General features: G+C 43.1%; 1 protein-coding gene across 4 annotated transcripts in view; it reads left to right on the top strand.

Moving 5' to 3' along the window:
- cpsf1 (cleavage and polyadenylation specific factor 1) overlaps nt 1-22,218 on the top strand; it is a 147,012-nt gene that overhangs the window by 107,488 nt on the left and 17,306 nt on the right. For all 4 annotated transcript variants that reach the window (XM_063044660.1, XM_063044663.1, XM_063044662.1 and 1 more), the window contains exons 26-31: nt 1,730-1,882; nt 5,724-5,840; nt 7,852-7,942; nt 8,733-8,817; nt 10,443-10,584; nt 16,168-16,320. In XM_063044660.1, coding sequence (XP_062900730.1) covers nt 1,730-1,882; nt 5,724-5,840; nt 7,852-7,942; nt 8,733-8,817; nt 10,443-10,584; nt 16,168-16,320 — 741 coding nt within the window. The remainder of the gene's footprint in view (nt 1-1,729; nt 1,883-5,723; nt 5,841-7,851; nt 7,943-8,732; nt 8,818-10,442; nt 10,585-16,167; nt 16,321-22,218) is intronic.

The raw sequence follows: 22,218 nt of genomic DNA, 5'->3' as shown, positions 1-22,218 counted from the left end.
ACTCGTGTCCTGTATGCAGTTCAGTGTTGAATCGCAAGTCCCAAGGGTCTTGCTTCTAGATCTGTAGAAGAATATTATGAACAGGAGCAGGATTCGGCCATTTAGCTCATGCTGCAAGAAAGGTGTCATTGTTCTTGAAAGTGTGCAGACAGGATTCAAGGGTCTGAGTTATGGAGAGAGCTCAAGCAGGTTAGGACTTTTTTCATTGGAACTAGGAACCTGAGAGATGATCTTATATCATGAGGGAGTCATTTTTTCCCCAGGGTTGGGGACTCGAGAACTAGAGGGCACAGGTGGGAGGGAGGAAGGTTTAATAGGAACCTGAGGGGCAACTTTTTCCACACAGAGGGTGGTGTGTATATGGAACGAACTACCAGAGGAAGTAATTGAGGCAGGTACATTAACAACATTTAAAAGATACTTAGACGGGTACTTGGATCGGAAAGGTTTGGAGGGATACAGGACTAGTTTAGGAATTAATCTTGGGCCTGTTGGGACAAAGGGCCCATTTCCTTGCTGTATGACTCGGACTCTATGACGTGCTCCCCTTTAATTAAGGTCATGGCGAATCTTTTACCTTGGCATTAACCCCTTTAATACCCAAAAGTTTGCTAATTGTTGTTGAGTAGCCTTGTTAGGAGAAATGCAAAGAATCCCCACCATCTGGGTGAAAGTGTATTTCCTCATCTTTGCTGAGTGGCCAGCGTGTTATTTTAAGATCTTCACAATCTTTCCCAGTACTTGTGTTGTCCTGATAGAATCAGATTCATTATCCCTGACTTGTCATGAAATTTGTCGCTTAGTGGAAGCAATACAATGAAAAGTATTACAAAAATTACTATGTTACAAAAAATAAATAGTGCAAAAGAGGTTTCATGGACTGTTCAGAAATCTGATAGCAGAGGGGAGAAAGCTGTTCCTAAAACATTGAGTGTGGGTCTTCAGGCTCCTGTATCTCCTCCCAGATAGTCGTAGAAAACAGAAACAGGCCCTTCAGCCCACCTAGTCCGTTAGAATTATTATCCTGTCTCGTCCTATTGACCTCCACCTGGACATAGCCCTACATGCCCCTCCTATCCATGTACTTGTCTTGTGTTGAAATTGAATCTGCATCCACCACTTCTGCTGGAAGCTTGTTCCAATTCACACCACACTTTGAGTGAGGAAGTTCCCCCTTTCATCCTTGCCCTATGATCGCTAGTTCTAATCGCACCCAAACTCAGTGGGAAAAGCCTGCTTGAATTTAACTTTCTATACCCCTCATAATTTAGTATACCTCAATTAAACCTCCTGTCATTCTACGCTCCAGGGGGATAAAGTCCTCATCTATTCAACCTTTCCCTGTATCTCAGGTCCTCAAGTCCCGGCACCGTCCTTGTAATTTCCTCTGACAGTAAGAAGCAGAGTCCTGTCAATGGAAAAACCCCACAGTAAAATACTGTCGATGCTGGGATGAAAGGAAGATTGGCTGGATGTATTCATATGGATGGGCAGTGGCTTTGAAAGGGAAGAAGTTGAAGTTTCAGCAAGGGTTGTGTATTTTTGATTTTATCACTATTGTAGGTGCCTGAGTACTGAAACTTCAACAAGGAAACACCGGAAGTGGTTTGAGACATTCAGCTTGTTCTTGTGTTGTTCAGAGACCCATCACACTATTACATGATAGAAGGAATGTACTGCAAACATTGCTTTCAATGCATGGCTAACGTGCCCTCTGTCCTGTTCCTAGGTATTCATCTGTGGCCCATCCCCGCACTGGCTGTTCATGACGTCACGAGGAGCCCTGCGCTTGCACCCCATGACAGTCGATGGACCAATTGAATCCTTTGCGCCCTTTCACAATGTCAACTGTCCGAAAGGCTTCTTGTACTTCAACAAGCAGGTATGGAGGAGAGCTGCGTCTTCTGCTGCATGTTGGGATGTTACGAGACTGACTGACAGAGCAACTTGGCTCTCGTTGGGGAGCTGAGACTCTCTCATGGAAATCAGTCAATAGAGATAAGTTGTGTTTTAAAGGGAAGCTCTTTACTTTTCCTTTTTGACCCAAACGTTAGAAGCTAATGTTCTTTGATTTTTATAAATCATTTGGTTGAGGAAGTGGAAGGGCAAATTAATAAGCTGGGCAGATGACAGAAAAGTTGATGGGAGTTGTGGATTGTGTAGAAGGGTATTCAGGTTACAATGGGACATTGACAGGATGTAGAGCTGAAAAGGGGCAGATGGAGTTCAACCCAGAAAAATGTGAAGTGAGTCACTTTGGAAGGTCAAATTTGGAGGCAGAATATAGAATTAACAACAGGATTCTAACCATTCTGGAGGAACAGAGGGATCTTAGGATCCACATCCATAGATTTCTCAAAGTTGCTGCCCAAGTTGATAACATGGTTAGGAAGACTTTTGTTGGCCTTTATTAGTCTGGGTATTGAATCAAGAGCCACGAGGTAATGTTGCAACTCTATTAAGCAATGGTTAGATTACACTTGGAGTATTGTGTTCAGTTCTGGTCACCTCAGTACAGGAAGGATGTGGAAGGTTTAGAGAGGGTGCAAAGGAGATTTACCAGAATGCTATCTGGATTAGAGAGTACATCCTATGAGAATAGGATGAGTAAGTTAGGGCTCTTCATGTTGGAGAGGTGGATGAGATGTGTACAAGATAATAAGAGATGTACAGTACCAGAGACTTTTTCGAAGGATGGAAATTGATACTATGAGGAAGCATAATTTTAAGATGGTTGGAGGAAAGTAAAGGGGGTTGTCAGAATTAACATGTAGGGAATCCTACACAAGGACTCCCAAGTCCCTTTTGCACCTCTGATTTTTGAATTTTCTCCTCATTTAGAAAATAATCCACACCTTCATTCTTTCTACCAAAGTGAATACACTTCCCTACACTATATTCTATCTGCCACTCTTTGCCCATTCTCCCAATCTGTCCTTCTGCAGACTCCCTGCTTCCATAAACACTATTTACCCTGCTAGCTATCCCCGTCCATCCGCAAACATGGCTACAAAGTCCTTAGTTCTGCGATCCAAATCATTGACATATAATGCAAAAAGAAGTGGTCCCAGTACTGATCCCCTGCGGAACACTACTAGTCACCGGCAGCCAATCAGAAAAGGGCCACTTTATTCCCACTCTTTGTCTCCTGTCAGTCAGCCAATCTTGTACCTATGCTAGTATCTTTCCTGTAATGCCTTGGTACCTAGTTAAGCAGTCTCATGTGTGATACTTTGTCAATGACCCTCTGAAAAATCCAATAAACTACATCCACTGACTCTCCTTTGTCTATCCTGCCTGTTACTTCCTCAAAGAATGCCAACAGATTCATCGAGCAAGATTTTCCCTTAAGGAAACCATACTTGCTTTGGCTTATTTTATCATTTTCTTCCAAGTATCGCGAAACCACATCCTTCACAATCGACTCCAACATCTTCCCAACCACTGAGGTCAGGCTAACTGGCCTTTAATTTTCTTTCTTCTGCCTCCCTCCCTTCTTAAAGGGTGGAGTGACATTTGCAATTTTCTCGTCCTCTGCAACCATTTCAGGATCTAGTGATTCTTGAAAGATCATTACTAATGCCTCCAGAATCTCTTCAGCTACCTCTTTCAGAACCCTGGGGTGACACCCCAGGTGATTTATCTACCTTCAGACCTTTTAGTTTCCCAAGCGCCTTCTCCTTAGTAATAGCAACTTCACTCATTTCTGTCCCCTGACACACTCAAATTTCTGGAATGCTGCTAGTGTCTTCCATAGCAAAAACTGATTTCGTCTGCCTTTTCTTTGATCCCCATTACTAGGTCTCCAGCTTCATTTTCCAGCGGTCAAATAGCCACTCTCGCCTCTCTTGTGTTCTTTATATCTGGAAAAAAAAAACCCTTGGTTTCCCCCTTTATTATTGTTGGCTAGTTTACCTTTATGTTTCATCTTTTCTCTCGTGTTTTTTTCAGTTGCTTTCTGATGGTTTTTAAAAGCTTCCCAATCCTCTAACTTCCCATTAATTTTTGCTATATTATATGCTCTCTCTTTTGCTTTTATGCTGTTTTTGACTTCCCTTGTCAGACTATCTCATCGTCCCTTTAGAATACTACTTCATCTTTGGGATGTATCTATCCTACACCTTCTGAATTGCCTCAAGAAACTCTAGCCAATGCTGTTCGGCTTCATCCCTGCTAGTGTCCCCTTCTGATGGTAGAGAGGAAGAAACTGTTTCTAAAATGTTAAGGGTGTGTCTTCAGGCTCCTGTAGCACCTCCTTAATGGTAACTATAAGAGGGCATGGGTGATGGGGATCCTTAATGATGGACGCTGCTTTTTTGAAGCATTGCCTTTTGAAGTTGCCTTGGATACTGGAGAGGCTAGTGTCCATGATGGAGCTGTCAGTGGTTACAACTTCTGCTGCTTTTTCCAATCTGTCCAGTGGCCCCTCCATACCAGGCAGTGATGAACCAGTTAGAATGCTCTCCACGATAGCAAGTTGTGAGTGTCTGGTGATGTGCCAAATCCCTTCAAACTCCTAATGAAATATAGCTGCTGTCATGCCTTCTTTGTAATTGCATCAGGTTGGAGATGTTGACACCCTTTCCACTTCTGGTCCCTTGATGAGGACTGGTGTGTATTCCTCAACTTCCTCTTCCTGAAGTCCACAATCTTCGTCTTACTGATGTTGAGCATAAGGTTGTTGCTACGATCCCATTCAACCAGCTGATCTACCTTACTCCTGTACACCACCTTATCACCATCTGAAATTCTGCAAACAATAGTTGTGTCATTGGCAAATCTAAGGATGGCATTTGAGCTCTGCCTAGCCAGACAATGGTGGGTGTTGAGAGAGTAGAGCTGTGGGCTAAGCATGTACACTACTTCAGTGTACTTGAGGTGTGTTAGTGTTGATTGTCAGTGGGGAGGAGATGTTCTGATCCACACAGACTATGGTCTCCCAGCGGGGAAATCAGGGATCCAGTTGCAGAAGGTGGTACAGAGGCCTATGTTTTGGAGTTTGTTGATTAGAACTGAGAATATGTGCATGTTGAAAGCTGCTTCCCAAGGGTTTCTTTACCTTAAGCTTCATATCAAGCACCCTAATCAAATCTGATTCATTGCACAACACCCAATCTAGAATTGCCTTTCCCCTAGTTGGCTCAACTACAAGCTGCTCTATAAAGTCATCTTGTAGGCATTTTCCAAATTTCTTCTCTTGGATCCAGCACCAACCTGATTTTCCTAATCTAGCTACATATTGAAATCCCCCATTACAATAGTAACATTGCCATTATTACATGCCTTTTCTATCTCCCATTGTAATTTATATCCCACATCCTGGCTACTATTCAGAGACTTCTATATAATTCCCATCAGGGTCTTTTTACCTTTGCAGTTACTTAACTCTACCCACAAGGATTCTACATCTTCTGATCCTATGTCACCCCAAGGCAAGAAGCTGCTTTAGGCCTTGTGATTTCATGCTTTTGTGTTTTCTGTTTGATGGAAGACGGAAGAGTGTCCAGGGTGGTTGAGGTCTTTGATTATAGAAACATAGAAAATAGAAAATAAAAAATAGAAAATATGTGGGTTGCATTGCTGAGTGTGAAGTACAGACAGAGGCAATGGAGGAGTGGTCCAGCAGACACTACAGTGGGGAGGTTTCTTTTTAAAAGCATGAATTTGAGGGCATTTGCCTCCCACTTGCCTTTTCATATCTGTAGTCTTCTCCTCTGCTGTAGGGCGATCTCCGAATCAGCGTGTTGCCGACCTACTTGTCGTACGATGCACCGTGGCCTGTTCGGAAGATTCCTCTACGTTGCACAGCACACTACGTATCTTATCATGTAGAAACTAAGGTAAAACTCTAAAAAAAATCTAGTCCTGTTTGCCTCGTTATACGTCAAGGAACTCGGGAATGTGTTCCACCTTACTGAATTCAAGTAGAACGTTGAACAATACAGCGCAGGAACAGACCCTCTGACACAGTATCTTGTGCCGAATGCAATGCCAAATTAAACTAAATGCCTTCTGCCTTCACATGATCCATATCCCTCCGTGCCGTGCCTGTTGACATGTCGCTCTGTCAACCTCTTATTTACTACATTTGTGTCTGCTTCTTACACCACCCCGGCACCCCATTCCAAACACCTAACGCTCTGTTTTAAATTAAAAACTTACTTTGCATATCTCCTTGAAACTTCATTCATCTCATCTGAAATGTATATCCTCCAGTACTTGACATTCCTACCCTGGGGAGAAAATTCTGACTGTCTATGCCTCTCATAATTTCAATTCAAGAAGGTTGCCCGATGCTCGAGCAGAGGTCTACATGGTAGGTTCTAGACAGCAATCAGTCACCAAATAATAGACGGGGAAAGAAATTATTCACCATTTTCTTACCTTGGGGCAGCACAGTGCTGCAGTTTGTAGAACCACAGCCTTATCTGAATAGAGACCCATATTGAATCCTTATCTTGGCTGCTGCCTGCATGGAGTTTGCATGTTCTCCCTGGGTGGGTACATTGACATCTCCTCTGGTTTCCTCCCACATCCACATCCCCAAGACGTGTGGGTTGGTGGGTTAATTGGCCGCTGTAAATTACCCCTAGTGTCTGGATATGTGGAGAGTGGAGTGGAGTTAGTGGGAATGTGGGAGAACTAAACAGTCGGTGGTTGGCTGTTTGTTAAATGATGGTAAAGCAGGAAAAAAATCTACATTGCAAGTCCTGTCATTGCTGATAATAAAATAAAACTGGATGCAGAACACATGCACACTTAATTTTTCTTGTGCACAAGGAGAACAGAATGCTTTCACCAGTTACAGAAATTGGCCTTTTGGTAAATTGTATTATGTCCTTATTTGCAAGATTAATTGCCATTCACAATAGAGGTGTTAAAGGCCATTAGAAACCACAAGCTGACAACCAATGATACTTCGAAGTTAGTAAAGCAATTGTTCCTTGCTTGTTAGTGTGTGTTCCCCATCCTTCCGTTATTCCTAAATCATCTGTCTCTGGCATCCCCTCTTGTGTAAAGGGACACTGCTCTAAGACCTCTCTAGAAAAGTCTCACTTCAGAGGCCTTGCTTGTCTGACTTGATAGACACTGTCACAGTCATCCCTGCCTATCTCGTCTGTAGTAAACAGAGATGCCTCTGGCGGTCTCACTTCAAAGGTTTCCCATGTCTGGGTGTGACTACACACCACCAGTCATCCTCGCTTTGATGTCCTCTAGTCCTCTTTCATTCACAGAAATGGGCCCTTTGTCCTATTAACATGCATCTGGATCATAGCTCTCCCATCCACTTACCTATCCAAATCTCCTCTGGTTCTCCTATACTCCAAGGAATGAAGTCCTATTTGAACTTTTCCCTACAACTGTGGAAACATTTTCAATCTATTAAAGTTTTTCCTAATCTTATAGACCTGTATTAGGTCACTGCAATACTTTTTCACAACAAAAGAAATCCAGTGTGTTTGTCCTTTCCTGTTAATATACATATACCCCTGCCAAACTATTTTTCTGGTTCCACTGACCCGCACCTGGACCATAGCTCTATGTACCCCTCCCATCCGTGTACATATCCAAATTTCTCTTGTATGTTGAAATGGACCATGCACCCACCACTTGCACTGGCATCTTGTTGCTCACTCTTGCCACCTCCTGAGTGAAGAAGTTCTCCTCATGTTCTCCTTAAACATTTCATCTCTCACCTTTAATGCATATTATAGTCCCACCCAACCTCAGTGGAAAAAGCCTGCTTGGATTTACCCTATCTATACCCCTCATAATTTTGTATCGCTCTATCAAATTTCCCCTCAATATATGTACATGTATGTATGTACTCTATATATGTACCTTCTTCAGGTGTATGCCGTAACTACGAGCGTGCCGGAGATCTGTAGTCGAATACCGAAGATGACAGGGGAGGACAAAGAGTTTGAGAACGTCGAACGTGGTGAGTCAGTCCACAGCAACGAAATAGGAATTCTAAGGAAAAGTATGAAGATGAGTAACCAAGTCCAATTAGTACAGCCCAACTCGCTCCTCGCTGCACTGTGGGATTGTCCCATTCATGTACTATTGAAATGAATGGCAGCAGCTTCTAACCAATGATGAAAAGGGCAGAGCTGCTCTCCTTGACGTGGTAATGTAGCAGGGTGGCACCGTAATGTAGCAGTTGATGGATGGCTTTACAGTGCCAGCTGTAAGATCAGGGTTTGATTCTCGCCACTTTCTGTAAGGAGTTCTCCCTGTAACCTCATGGATTTCCACTGGTGCTCCAGTGTCCTCCCACGTTCCAAAGATGTAGTTAGGATAAATGAGTTGTGGAAATGCAACGCTGGCACTGGATGCATAACGATACCTGCAGGCACCCAGCATAATCTTCACTGGTTTTTATTTTATATTATATTACTTAAAGATACAGTGCAGAACAGGCCTCTCCGCCCCAATGAGCTGCACCACCCAGCAACCCACCTATTTAACCCTAGCCCAATCCCAGGACCATTTACAATGAGAAACTTGCCTACTAACCAGTACTTCTCTGGAGCGTGGGAGGAAACCGGAGCACCCGGAGGAAACCCATGCATTCTATGGGAAGATCGTACAGACTGTGCAGCTGGCATCAGAATTAAACTCCAGTCTCCGATGCCCCGAGCTGTAATAGCATCACGCTAGCCACTTTGCTACTGTGGCACCCAGACTCTGTTTATTTTGTGTAAGTTGTTATGACGCTCTTTTGGCAGATGACCGCTATATCTATCCAGTGCTGGATAAGTTCTCTATTCAGCTGATCTCTCCTGTCAGCTGGGAAGCCATTCCCAATACCAGGTAAGTCAGAGTAACTTGTCTTGGTGGCAAGAGTTACACAAAATGCTGGAGGAATTTAACAAGGCATGAAAGGGTTAACCTATGAGGAGTGTTTGATGGCTCTGGCCTGTACTTGCTGGAGTTTAGAAGGATAAGGGGGGGCAGAAATCTCATTGAAACCTGGCGAATATTGAAAGACCTGGATAGGGTGTATGTAGAGAGGATGTTTCCTATAGTGAGGGAGTCTAGGACCAGAGGGTGGTGAATCTATGGAATTCATTGTCACAGACTGCTATGGAGGCCAAGTCACTGGAGATGTATATAAAGCAGAGGTTCTTGATTAGTCAGGGCATCAAAGGTTATGGAGTGAAGGCGAGAATGGTGCTGAGAGGGAGAATAAATTAACCATGATGGAATGGCAATGCAGACTTCTATTCTATTCCTGTGTCTCATGGTCTTGTGGCAGGCAGCATCTATGGAGAAGAATAAACAGTTGACTTTTCAGGCTGAGATACTTGATCAAGAAAGGAAGGGGCCAGAAGCCAGAATGAAGGGGTAGGAGGAGTGAGAGGTATACAGGCTGGCAGGTGATGGGTAAGTCCAGGTGAGAGGGGGGAAGGTAGGTGGAGACTACCAAGACAGAATAGGAAGTGTTGCTCCTCCAGTCTAAGTCTGCCTTCATCATGGCAGTAGAGGAGGTCTGCATTTTGCATTCAAATGCTCTGTGGCTTCTCATGCTTAAACCAATGGTCAGAATGAAGTTTCTCAGCAAGCACATCTCCAATAGAATGTTAATTGAAGCATTTCTAAATTCTCCTCTTAGTCTTTGGTGTGGATTTCTGTATCAGTGTCAAAGGGTTTAAATAACTCAAAATGTACAGTTAATAAAAAAAGCAAAGATGGCATGCAGTCAGACTGTCAGGAAGGGCAGGCAGCAGATAGAACATAATTGCAGCCAGGAGGGTGAGTATCAGTGAACTAGGGATGCAGAATCAAAAAGGGTAGCAAATATAGCACTCAGTGTTATATCTCAAAGCACAGAGTATAAGAGATTAGGTAGATGATCTCATTGCACTATTACAGATGGTCAGAGGTGGCGTGGCTCTGCTGGTATCAAATCATAGAAAGATATGACGTAGGATCGGAAGATGTTGAATTCTTTTGGGATGAGTTAAGAAACAGCAAGAGTAAACGGATCCTGATGGCAGTTATATACTGGCCTCCCAACAGTAGCTGGGATGTGGACCATCAAAAATTAGTGGGAAGACAAGAGGATTGGGAAGTTTTTTTTAAAAACCTACAGAGAGCAACATGGCTCATGAATGTGAGGGAATTGGACATTGTGTTGGCAGAAAAGATTAGTTTAGTTGGTCATTTGATTACTAATTGAATTGGATCAACAGAACATTGGGGGCCAAATGGCTTGTTCCTGTGCTGTACGGGAACCGTGCTGAGGTGACGGAGGGTTGGGAAGGGGTCAGATAGCAAGGGAGGGATTTGAGCTTGGGCACGCTGCAGATTGTTGAGCATGGGGTGTTGATGGTTGAGCAGGACAGAACTGGCTAGGGTGAAGCAGAAGAGCTGATTGTGCACCCACTGCCTTTGTTAACATGACTCTCCTGACTTCCACTTCTCAATTGATGTAGGATAGACATGGAGGACTGGGAACACGTAACCTGCATGAAAACGGTGTCCCTGAGAAGCGAGGAAACGGTGTCTGGACTGAAAGGTTACATTGCCGTGGGGACGTGCCTCACTCAGGGGGAGGAGGTTACGTGCAGGGGCCGGGTGAGTGAGAAACCTTATATCCTGTCTGTAATCGTAGTGTTTAAAAACAACATGATGTACCTACGTAGACATGAGACTACAGATGTTGTAATCTGTTATAGGAACTCTGGCCGAACAGCATCTGTAGGTGGGTGGGGATGGAATTGGTAAACTGGTTTAGTGTTGTCACATTTACTGAGGTACAGTGAAAAACCTTGTCTTTCATTGGAATGATCCATATGGGGCCATCAGTTAATCAGGTTAACCACTGATTTGGGACATCTTAACTAATCGAAAATAACTGCAATTCCATTTGTTCATTTGGGACACTATGCTGCTTAATTGGGACAGGAGACTGTTGCTGAACAGTTTCTAACTAGTGTCAGTCACGTGTACTTGAGGCCGTTAGAGCAAAGTGTTTTTAAAATAGAATCAGTTAAGTATGCTTGTTTTCAAAAAGCAGAGATTTTTATCTCTAATAGTTGGTGAAAAATAAGCAGTAGTACGATTTATGACTGTTTTACTCACCGTGGTATCAAGTATTCAGACTTGGAGATGCTAGGAGCAGCTGGGAGTGAAAATGAGAGGTTTCACTACTTCAGCAAGTTAGGAACTACAAAGTGGAATAAATGAAATTACAATGGCATGAGAGGAGAACTGGCCAACGTTGACTGGAAAGAGACTAGCAGGAAGGACAGCAGAGCAGCAATGGATGGAGTTTCTGTGAAAAATGAGGGAAGTGCAAGACAAATATATTCCAAATAAGAAGAAATTTTTGAACGGAAGGGGGACAGTACTGTGGCTGACAAGTGAAGTCAGAGCCAATGTAAAAGCGAAAGAGAGGGCATACAAAGAAGCCAAAGCTAGTGGGAAGATAGAGGATTGGGAAGCTTTTAAAAACTTTCAGAAGGAAACCAAGAAGGTCATTAGGAAGGAAAAGATGAATTACAAAAGGAAGCTGGCGACTAATATCAAAGAAGCTACTAAAAGCTTTTTTAAATATATAAAGGGTAAAAGGGAATTGAGGGTAGATATAGGAGCAATAGAAAATAACGCTGGAGATATTGTAATGAGAGATGCAGAGATAGCAAAGGAATTGAATGTGTATTTTGCATCAGTCTTCACAGTGGAAGCCATCTGCACATTCAAGAGTGTCAGGGAAATGAAGTATGTGCAGTGAAAATTACGAATGAGGAGGTGCTCAGGAAGCTTAATGGTTTGAGGGTGAATAAATCTCTGGGACCTGATGGAATGCTTCCTCGTGTTCTGAAGGAAGTAACTGGAGAGATTGCGGAGGTGTTAAAATGATTTTTCAAGAATCGATAGATTCTAGCATTGTACCGGATGACTAGAAAATTACAAATGTTACTCCACTATTTAAGAAGGGTGGGAGGTAGCAGAATGGAAACTATAGACCTGTTAGCCTGACATCAGTGGTTGGGAAGTCGTTAGAATCGATTGTTAGGGATGAGATTATGGAGTACCTGGAGGTACTGACAAGATAGGCCAAAGCCAGCATGGTTTCCTAAAAGGAAAATCCTGCTTGGCTAACCTAATGCAATTTTTTGAGGAATTTACAAGCAAGGTAGACAAAGGAGATGCAGTAGGTGTGGTGTACTTGGATTTTAAGAAGACCTTTGACAAGATGCCGCACATGAGGCTACTTAGCAAGACAAGAGCCCATGGAATTATAGGGGAGTTAAGAACATGGGTGGAGCATTGGCTGATCAGCAGAAAACAGAGAGTGGGAATAAAGGGATCCTATTCTGGCTGACTGCTGGTAACCAGTGGAGTTCCACAGGGGTTGGTGTTGGGACCACTACTTTTTACAGTGTATGTCAGTGATTTGGACTATAGGATTAATGGATTTGTGGCTAAATTTGCCGATGATACAAAGATAGGTGGAGGAGCGGGTAGTGTTGAGGAAACAGAGAGACTCAGATAGTTCAGGGGAATGGATAAAAGTGGCAAATGAAATGCAATGTTGGAAAGTGTATGGTCATGATTTTGGTGGAAAAAATAAACAGGCAGACTATTATTTAGATGGGGAGAGAATTCAAAATGCAGAGATGCAAATAGACTGGGGAGTCCTTGTGCAGGATACCCTAAAGGTTAACCTTCAGGTTGAGTCAGTGGTGAAGAAGGTGAATGCAATGTTGGCATTCATTTCTAAAGATATAGGATATAAGAGCAGGGATGTGATGTTCAAGGTTCTATAAGGCACTCGTGAGACCACACTTGGAGTATTGTGTGCAGTTTGGGGCTCTTTATTTTGGAAAGGATATACTGACATTAGAGAGGGTTCAGAGAAGATTCACGAGAATGATTCCAGGAATGAAAGGGTTACCGTATGAGGAGTGTCTGGCAGCTCTTGTGCTGTATTCCCTGGAGTTCAGGAAATGAGGAGCGATCTCATAGAAACATTCTGAATGTTAAAAGGCCTGAACAGATTAGATATGGTAAAGTTATTTCCCATGGTAGAGGAGTCTAAGTCAAGAGAGCACGACTTCAGGATTGAAACACATCCATTTCGAACAGAGATGCAGAGAAATTACTTTAGTAAGTCTGTGGAATTTGTTGCCATGAGCGTCTGTGGAGGCCAAGTCATTGGGTGTATTTAAGGCAGAGATAGATAGGTTCTTGATTAGCCAGGGCATCAAAGGGTATGGGGTGAAAGCAGGAGAGTGGGAATGACGGGAAGAATTGGATCAGCCCGTGATTGAATGGTGGAGCAGACTGGATGGGCTGAATGGCCTACTTCTCCTATATCTTATTGTCTTATGGAAGAAATTGAATGTATCGACAATCATCTTGAATGTTATAATAAAAATGAAGATTTGTAGGATGTAATTGTTGACAGCATTGTATGAAGGCATTCCATTATCTGCACTTGGTGTCTGTGCTGATTTTGTTCATTTACAGTCAAATCAAAAGAACACAGCAGTGAAAACTGGTGAATTCCTCCATCAATAACTATTAGGAACTAATACAGTTTTATAGTACTAAGTGGTATTGATGGTGTTCTACTTTTTTTATTTCAATTAAATACATAATTTGTTACTCAGTTAAACAATAGTTTGTATTTTTTATACCTTTTTCACTAATTACATGAAACTTTGGCTAATTGGGCCCAATTAATTGGAAACTACTGTATTAATTTATTGTTGTCACATTAACCAAGGAGAAAAGGGGTGGATACAGACCATTCCATCACACGCTAAGTTTTAGGTCCCACACTGCCAGGTTCAGGGACAGTTGTTACCCTACAATCCTCATTCTCCTGCCTTCTCCCCATAAGTATGATGCCCGCCCCGACTAACCAGGAACCTATCAACCTCTGCTCTAAATATACCCAATGACTTGGCCTCCACAGCTGTCTGTGGCAATTAGTTCCACAGATTCACCACCCTCTGGCTAAAGAAATTCTTCCTTGCCTATGTTCTAATTGGAGCAGAGGCTGTATTAGGTAGGTCTACCCTCATTGTGGTCATGAGTCAGACTTAGTTGTAGTTTTAGATTTGTACAGATGGTTTTGGGGATGGAGTAGGGAGTTGTGTGTTAGTTATTTGATTAGACTGTTTCATCACACGAGAGATGATAAACCCGATTCTGATATGGGTCTATTGTGGACTGAGAGTGGGAAGGGACAAGGAGAGGGGAATCATGGCTTGGAAAAGGGGAAGGGAGAGGAGAGGGAGCAGGAAGCACCAGAGAGACATTCTGTGATGATCAATAAATCAATTGTTTGCAATCAAATGACCTTACCCGGTGTCTCAGGGTAGGCATGTCTGCACCTGTGGCACCCCCTGCCCCTGGCACTCCCCGTCTCTGCCACCTGTTCCACACCCCTCCCATGGCACTCCACCCTCGCCCTTCCCAACATCCTTTGCTCCCATCAGATTTACAGACTGGCTTTCTGCTCCACATTGACAAATACAGTACTGATGGGGCAGACTCGATGGGCCAAATGGCCCAATCCTGCTCCTATGTCGGTGTTAGGTCTATCGGTGTTTCTACCTGAACCCGAAATCAAGCTGATAATGTTATAACTATATGTGTGCCTAAGACTTTTGCACAGGATTGTGTATACATGTAACTGTTTAGTATGTTTCCTAGTGCTCACAGTATGTATATGCAATTGCTTATTCTGTCCTCTACTGGCTATATTTGTATGATTCTGGAAGCTGCTCTTGGTATTGTATCGTTTGAATAGAGGTTGTCTGTTTGGTTAATTCTTACCTACAAATTTGGAAAGTTTCTTATCTATGGTATAAAAAGAGCTGACCACGTTGTATCGCCTTCTTTGCTGCCTCTCTCCCTTCCCCTACTAGACCTTTGTCAATGCCCGTTTGAATTCTCTTTGTCCTATTAGCATTTAATAAAACAATCATGAAGCCACAAGTTTTATGCCTCTTTTCTGACTTCCAAAAGAATATTGGATTAAAAACATCAGAATGCAATATAGGATAGGGTTAAAAACGTCAGAATCCAATATAGGATAGGGTTAAAAACGTCAGAATCCAATATAGGTCAGGGTTTAGGGGCAGGAACTGAGGGGTATTAGCAACCAGACCAGTGATCCCCGTGGTCTAATGTTAGGTTAGAACATGCTGTGGATGAAGGCTGGCGCTGCCCCCACCCCCACCAAGATCCCGGGGGAGGCACGAGGGCCAGTCACCTAGATAGGCAAGTGCGGAGTTCGAGGTCTGGAGTTCGGGGGCCCATCATCGGTGAGAAAAGAATGATTGAGTCCGGAAGTTGTGGCCATGCATGTTCACTAGAGGCCTATCTGTGCCCAGCATATTGAGACAATTACACTGGCTATAATTCATTAGGAGTTTTAGGAGATATTACTTCACCAAAGACTCGCAAATTTCTACAGATGTACCATGGAGAGCATTCTAACTGGTTACTTCACCATCCGGTATGGAGGGGCCAGAGCACAGGATCAGGAAAAGCTGCAGAATGTTGTAAACTCAGCCAGCTGCATCGTGGGCACTAGCCTCCCCAGCACCCAGGACACCTTCAAAAGGCAATGCCTCAAAGAGGCAGATCCATCATTAAGGAGCCCCATCACCCAGGACTTGCCCTCTTCTCATTGCTACTGTCAATGAAAACCCATACTCAACCTTTTAGGAACAGCTGCCTCTGCCCTGCCATCTGGCCTCTGAATAGACAATGAACCCATGGGGCAATCACACTTTTTGCACTGCTTATTTAATTTTTATAATCTATGTTATTGGTTTTTGCCCTTTTTTGACGTGTTGCAATGTAAAGCTGCCACAAAACAACAAATTTCACGACATATGCCAGTGGTATTAAACCTGATTCTGAATCTGGGTGGGTGGGTGAGTGGGAGGAAAGGGGCTTGTTTCATTCTGTTGTGTTGTTCTGCTGAACATTGTGGGCACACTGTACTGGTGCAAAATGTGTGGCAACACTTGCGGGCTGCTCCCTGTTGGCTGGTAGGCAAATAAGACATTTTACAGCATGTTTCAATGTACATGTGATAAATAAATGAATCTGAATGTGACTCCTTTAGAAAGCTGTGAATGTAAAGTTCAAATCAAAGCACAGACTGTGATAGTTTTCACTTCTCTCCAGATTCTCATCCTTGATGTGATCGAAGTTGTACCTGAACCTGGTCAGCCCCTGACCAAGAACAAGTTCAAAGTGCTGTACGAGAAGGAGCAGAAAGGCCCGGTGACCGCCCTGTGTAACTGCAATGGGTACCTTGTTTCAGCCATCGGACAGAAGGTAACAGTAGCCCCTGACACCTGCACTGCACTGTCACCACAACCCTCATTCAGTCCCTTGTTAGTGAGCACACCCGCTCTATAGTCTACTCAGCTGTTTGTCCCAAATTATAGCTACTAACTTTTCAGTTTTTCCTCCTGTTTTGTTAACATCTGTGAGGGAGAACAGAGTCACAGGAACATAGGTCTTGGTGATGACCCTGTAGTGTATAATTCCCAGTTCAGCTTCAGGTACGTTCCACTCAAAGCAGAGTTTCTTGTCAGTTGCACAAGTACAGGTACGTACAAGACTAATTTGCAGCAGCATCACAGGCACGTAGCATCATAGAACAGTACAGCGCAGAATGGGCCCTTTGGCCCAAAATGTTTTCCTGACCTTTTAACCTACTTTAAGATCAGTTGAACCCTTAGTTACGTACCCCATAACTGGGTTGCCAAACCAGCAGAAATGGACCACTTAGTTGGAGTCTGGTTTAACAGAAGCTAAAAGTTTTATTGAAGAAATAAGTAACACAGTACTCTAATCGTAAGGATATAAATGCAACAGGTTTAGCAGTGATAAAACACACATGTACACAGAACTAGGGTAATAGGAATCAACCAAGCTCTATCGCAGTCTACGGGTAAAATGATCAGTCTCAAGTGACGCAGAGTTCAGTTCAGCTTAGTACAGTTTGCAGTAATCGCTGTTGTGCCGTTGGAGAGAGAGAGAGAGAATATGCAAATCTGATTCAGACAGACCTTTGATGTTCTTCGCAGTTAGCTTTCGAGCGAACCCTTTTAATGTCTTCTGCGGTCACCAACTGTGACCCCTCTGTTCCGGATACGACCGTTCTTCCGCGGTGAACCCAGCACCCAGGCAAGGACGGACACATACACCAGGTTCCCGCCGATCGTACCCTTTCACCCTGTGCGTCTATGGTCGGTTCCTGTGACCAGACCTTCAAACTCCCTCCAGCTTGTGGGGGCACACCGCTCTTCCAGGGTCTCGTTATCTCGTGATCTCGTGGTGTGTGTCGTGCCTTAGCAAACCTGTTCTTTTTATTCCCCCTTCTGGGGTATCGCCTGTCCATCAAACTTCAAACAGTTCAGGTTCAAAGCAACCGGTCTGTCAATACTCGGAACTGTGTCTCTTTTCGTTAATCTCTCTCTTCTCTCTTATTAGCATTTTGAATGTTTCTCCATTGTCTCTCTTATCTCTCTCATCAGCATCAATCTTCTGATAACTTGGTTTGTCGTCACGCCTTCCACATAGGCCTCCATTTTTATTTCATCACGTGTCTAAGAGTTTCTTAAATCTTCTTAGTGTATCTGCCTCTACCACCACCACTGACCGCAGGTTCGAAGCACCCACCGGCTGTGTGTGTGTAAAATAAATAAATAAATCGATAAATCCCTCTGCTATGCCCCCTTTTACTTGCCTCCAATTGCCTTAACATTATGCCTTTTTCTCCAGTCCTGCTGCCCGGCCTCCTGAGTTCCTCCAGCATTCTGTGTGTATTGCTTGGATTTCCAGCTTCTGCAAATTTTCTCTTGTTTGTGATTGGATTAACATTATGCCTTTTGTATTAGCAGTTTCCACTCTGGGGGGAAAGTCTCTGGCTATCCACTCAATCTATGCCTCTTATCATCTTATCAAGTCACCTCTCATCCTCATCTGCTCCAAAGAGAACAGCCCTAGCTCACTCAACCATGTAAGAAATGCTGGTAAATCTCCTCTCTAAAGTGGTTAGCACAATGCTATTAAAGCTCGGGGCGTTGGATATCAGAATAAAATTCTGGCACTATCCGTAAGAAGTTTGTAGGTTTTTCCCATGACCCTGTTGGTTTCCTCTGGTTGCTACGGTTCCCTCCCACGGTACAAAGTGGTACTGGTTAGTAAGTTGTCCTGTGATTAGGCTGGGGTTAAATAGGTGGGTTGCTGGGCAGTGCAGCATTTTTAAAGTCCAGTTCCACAGCATACCTCTGAATAAATAATGCTTCCACGCCCTTCCTCTAATCAGGCGACCGGAACTGACCATCGCGTTCCACAATACTCTGGGCCTGTACTCGCTGCAGTTTAGAAGAATGATGGGGGTACTTAATTAAAACCTACTTAATACTGAAAGGCCTAAATAAAGTGGATGTGGAGAGGATGTTTCCTATAAAGTTCAAAGTAAACTTTATTAGCAAAGTACATATATGTTACCATATACAACCCTGAGATTCATTTTCCTGTGGGCATACTCAACAAATCTATAGAATAGTAACTATAACAGGTTCAATGAAAGAGCAATCAGAGTGCAGAAGACAACAAACTGCGTATATGCAAATATAAATAAATAGCACTAAAATGAGAACATGAGATAACTAAATAAAAAGTGAGGTCATTGGTTGTGGGAACATCTCAGCGAATGGGAGAGTGTGTGTAGTTTGTTCAAGAGCCTGATGATTGTGGTGTGGTATAATGGGTGAGTTTAGAGCCAGAGGGCACGTCATCAGATGTCTATTTAGAAAAGAGATAAAGGATTTCTATAGCCAAATAGTAGTGAATTTGTGGGATTCATTGCTATAGGCAATTGTGGAGGCCAAGTTGTTGAGCATATTTAACGCGGAGATTGATAACTTCTTGATTAGTCAGGGTGTCAAAGGTCAATTGGTAAAGGCAGGAAGATAGGATGAAGAGGGATAATAAATCAGTCATGATGAAATGGTGGAGCAGATGATGGGCTGAATGGCCTGATCCTGCTTCTATTACTTATGGTCTTATGGTGATGTAAGTAGCATTCACAAGGAAAATAAAAACAGATTAAACCTAAATTATCAGCATTTATGACAAGAAAGGACACAATTAGAACAAGAGAAAAGGCTGGCCTCTCTTCTGCTTTTCTTGGGGATTCCACATTACGCTTGCCTGATGATGTTGATGCTTGTGTCCTGTCCCTCTGTATCTTCTCTTCCCGCTACCAGAGGCAAAATTCCTGGAATTGGTATTGGTGTATTGTTGTCACACGTACTGAGATACAGTAAAAAGCTTGTCTTGCATAATGTTCATGCAGGTCAGGTCATTACACAGTGCATTGAGGTAGTACAAGGTTAAATAATAACAGAATGCAGAATAAAGTCAAACAGTTACAGAGAAATGACACAATAAGGTACAAGGTCATAACGAGATGGAATATAAGACCATAAGACAAAGGAGCAGAAGTCGGCCATTCGGCCCATCGAGTCTGCTCTGCCATTTTATCATGAGCTGATCCATTCTTCCATTTAGTCCCAGTCCCCCGCCTTCTCACCATAACCTTTGATGCCCTGGCTACTCATATACCTATCAATCTCTGCCTTAAATATACCCAATGACTTGGCCTCCACTGCTGCCCGTGACAACAAATTCCATAGATTCACCACCCTCTCTCTGACTAAAAAAATTTCTTCGCGTTTCTGTTCTGAATGGGCACCCTTCAATCCTTAAGTTATGCCTTTTCGTACTAGACTCCCCCATCATGGGAAACAACTTTGCCACATCCACTCTGTCCATGCCTTTCAACATTTGAAATGTTTCTATGAGGTCTCCCCTCATTCTTCTAAACTCCAAGGAATACAGTCCAAGAGCAGACAAACGTTAAGGGTATCATGTACGAGGACTCACAAGTCCTGTTGCATCTGACAACTTTGAATTCTTTCCCCATTTAAATAATAGTCTGCCCATTTATTTCTTCTGCATAACTGTACACTTTCCAACATTGTATTTCATTTGCCACTTCTTTGCCCATTCTTCCAATCTATCCAAGTCTCTCTGCAGACTCTGTTTTCTCAGCACTACCGGCCCCTCCACCTATCTTCATATCGTCAGCAAACTTAGCCACAAAGCCATCTATTCCATAATCCAAATCGTTGATGTACAATGTAAAAAGAAGCAGCCCCAACACTGATCCCTGCGGAACCCCACTGGTAACTGGGAGCCAACCAGAATAGGATCCCTTTATTCCCACTCTCTGTTTCCTGCCAATCAGCCAACGCTCTATCCATGTATGTAACTTTCCTGTAATTCCATGGGCTCTTATCTTGTTAAGCAGCCTTGTGTGTGGCACCTTGTCAAAGACCTTCTGAAAATCTAAATATACAACATCCACTGCATCTCCCTTGTCTAGCCTACTTGTAATTTCCTCAAAAAATTGTAATAGGTTTGTCAGGCAGGATTTTCCTTTAAGGAATCCATGCTGAGTTCTGCCTATCTTGTCATATGCCTCCAGGTACTCTGTAACCTCATCCTTGACAATCGACTCCAACAACTTCCCAACCACCGACGTCAAGCTAACAGGTCTATAATTTCCTTTTTGCTTCCTTGCCCCCTTCTTAAATAGCAGAGTGACATTTGCAATCTTCCAGTCCTCCGGAACCATGCCAGAATCTATCGACTTTTGAAAGATCGTCGCTAATGCCTCCGAAATCTCCACAGCTACTTCCTTCAGAACACGAGGGTGCATTCCATCTGGTCCAGGAGATTTATCTACCTTTAGCCTATTCAGCTTCCTGAGTACTTTCTCTGTCGTAATTGTGACTGCGCACACTTCTCTTCCCTGCCACCCTTGAGTGTCCGGTATACTGCTGATGTCTTCCTCAGTGAAGACTGATGCAAAATACTTGTTCAGTTCCTCTGCCATCTCCTTATCTCCCACTACAATTTCTCCAGCATCATTTTCTATCGGTCCTATATCTACTCTCACCTGTCTTTTACTCTTTATATACTTGAAAATCTTTTAGTATCCTCTTTGATATTATTTGCTAGCTTCCTTTCATATTTAATCTTTTCTCTCTTAATGACCTTCTTAGTTTCCTTTTGTAAGCTTTTAAAAACTTCCCAATCCTCTGTCTTCCCACTAATTTTTGCTTCCTTGTATGCCTTCTCCTTTGCTTTAATTTTGGCTTTGACTTCTCTTGTCAACCATGGTTGCATCCTTTTTCCATTCAAAAATTTCTTCTTTTTTGGAATATACCTGTCTTGCACCTTCCTCACTTCTCGCATTATGAGGTCAAGAGTGCAATGATTATTTGATGTCTTTTTGCTTGGGTGATGTCTCATAGATTCTGGTTGGTTCAGGTTGTATCACTTCGTTTCTCTGTCATTCTAACACTTGAAGTTGGTTACTTTTAAGCAGAAATGAGGGAGAGGGAGAAGTGGAGAGTCCGTCATCGTGCCCAACGTCAGCCCCCTAGGCCTGCTTCGACATAGCAGTAGTAGTTCAAGCAGTGGTCCCCAACCACAAAATGACCTGCAAAGCATGCGCTACCAGGCCAGGAGGAAACAATATGATTTGGTGATATGAAACGATATGAGTCAGCTGCACCCTCATTCTCTGTCATGCACTGTTGAACTTGAAATAACCTACCAAGTCATACCAAATAACATATAAAACCTAAAATAACACTAACATATAGTAAAAGCAGGAATGATATGATAAATACACAGCCTATATAAAGTAGAAATAATGCATGTAACAGAATCGGGAACGTTAAGCCAAAACCGATTTGTAGAAAAAAAAATTGGCACCTACACGTATGCACACACAGGTGCCCATGCAAGGCTTCAGTGTCATGGTAGTCTTTCTCGGGGTAAACACAAGTGTCCCGTATTTGACTGCTACTTTTGTCCCTTATTTGGGAGTGAGAAAGTTGGCAACCCTACTTGAACCCCCCCCCCCCCACCTCCGTTGGCAAGAATATTGTCAATATTAAACCAGAGCTCCAATCCCACTGACCCGGTTCCCCGACTCCTTACAAAAATCTCACAAAAGACACCAACCTCAATCCTGCAACTTGCCAATCTGATCCTATTCTCGATCAGCGATACAAGAAAAATGGGCATTTTGATATGTCCCTCAGTCACAGAGCGCTGGAGCGTAAATACAGACCTTTCGGC

The sequence above is a fragment of the Mobula hypostoma genome, chromosome 3, assembly GCF_963921235.1.
Source record: "Mobula hypostoma chromosome 3, sMobHyp1.1, whole genome shotgun sequence".
Classification (NCBI taxonomy): Eukaryota; Metazoa; Chordata; class Chondrichthyes; order Myliobatiformes; family Myliobatidae; genus Mobula; species Mobula hypostoma.
Note: the sequence above shows the minus strand (reverse complement) of the source record. Positions and strands in the feature narration are given on the sequence as shown.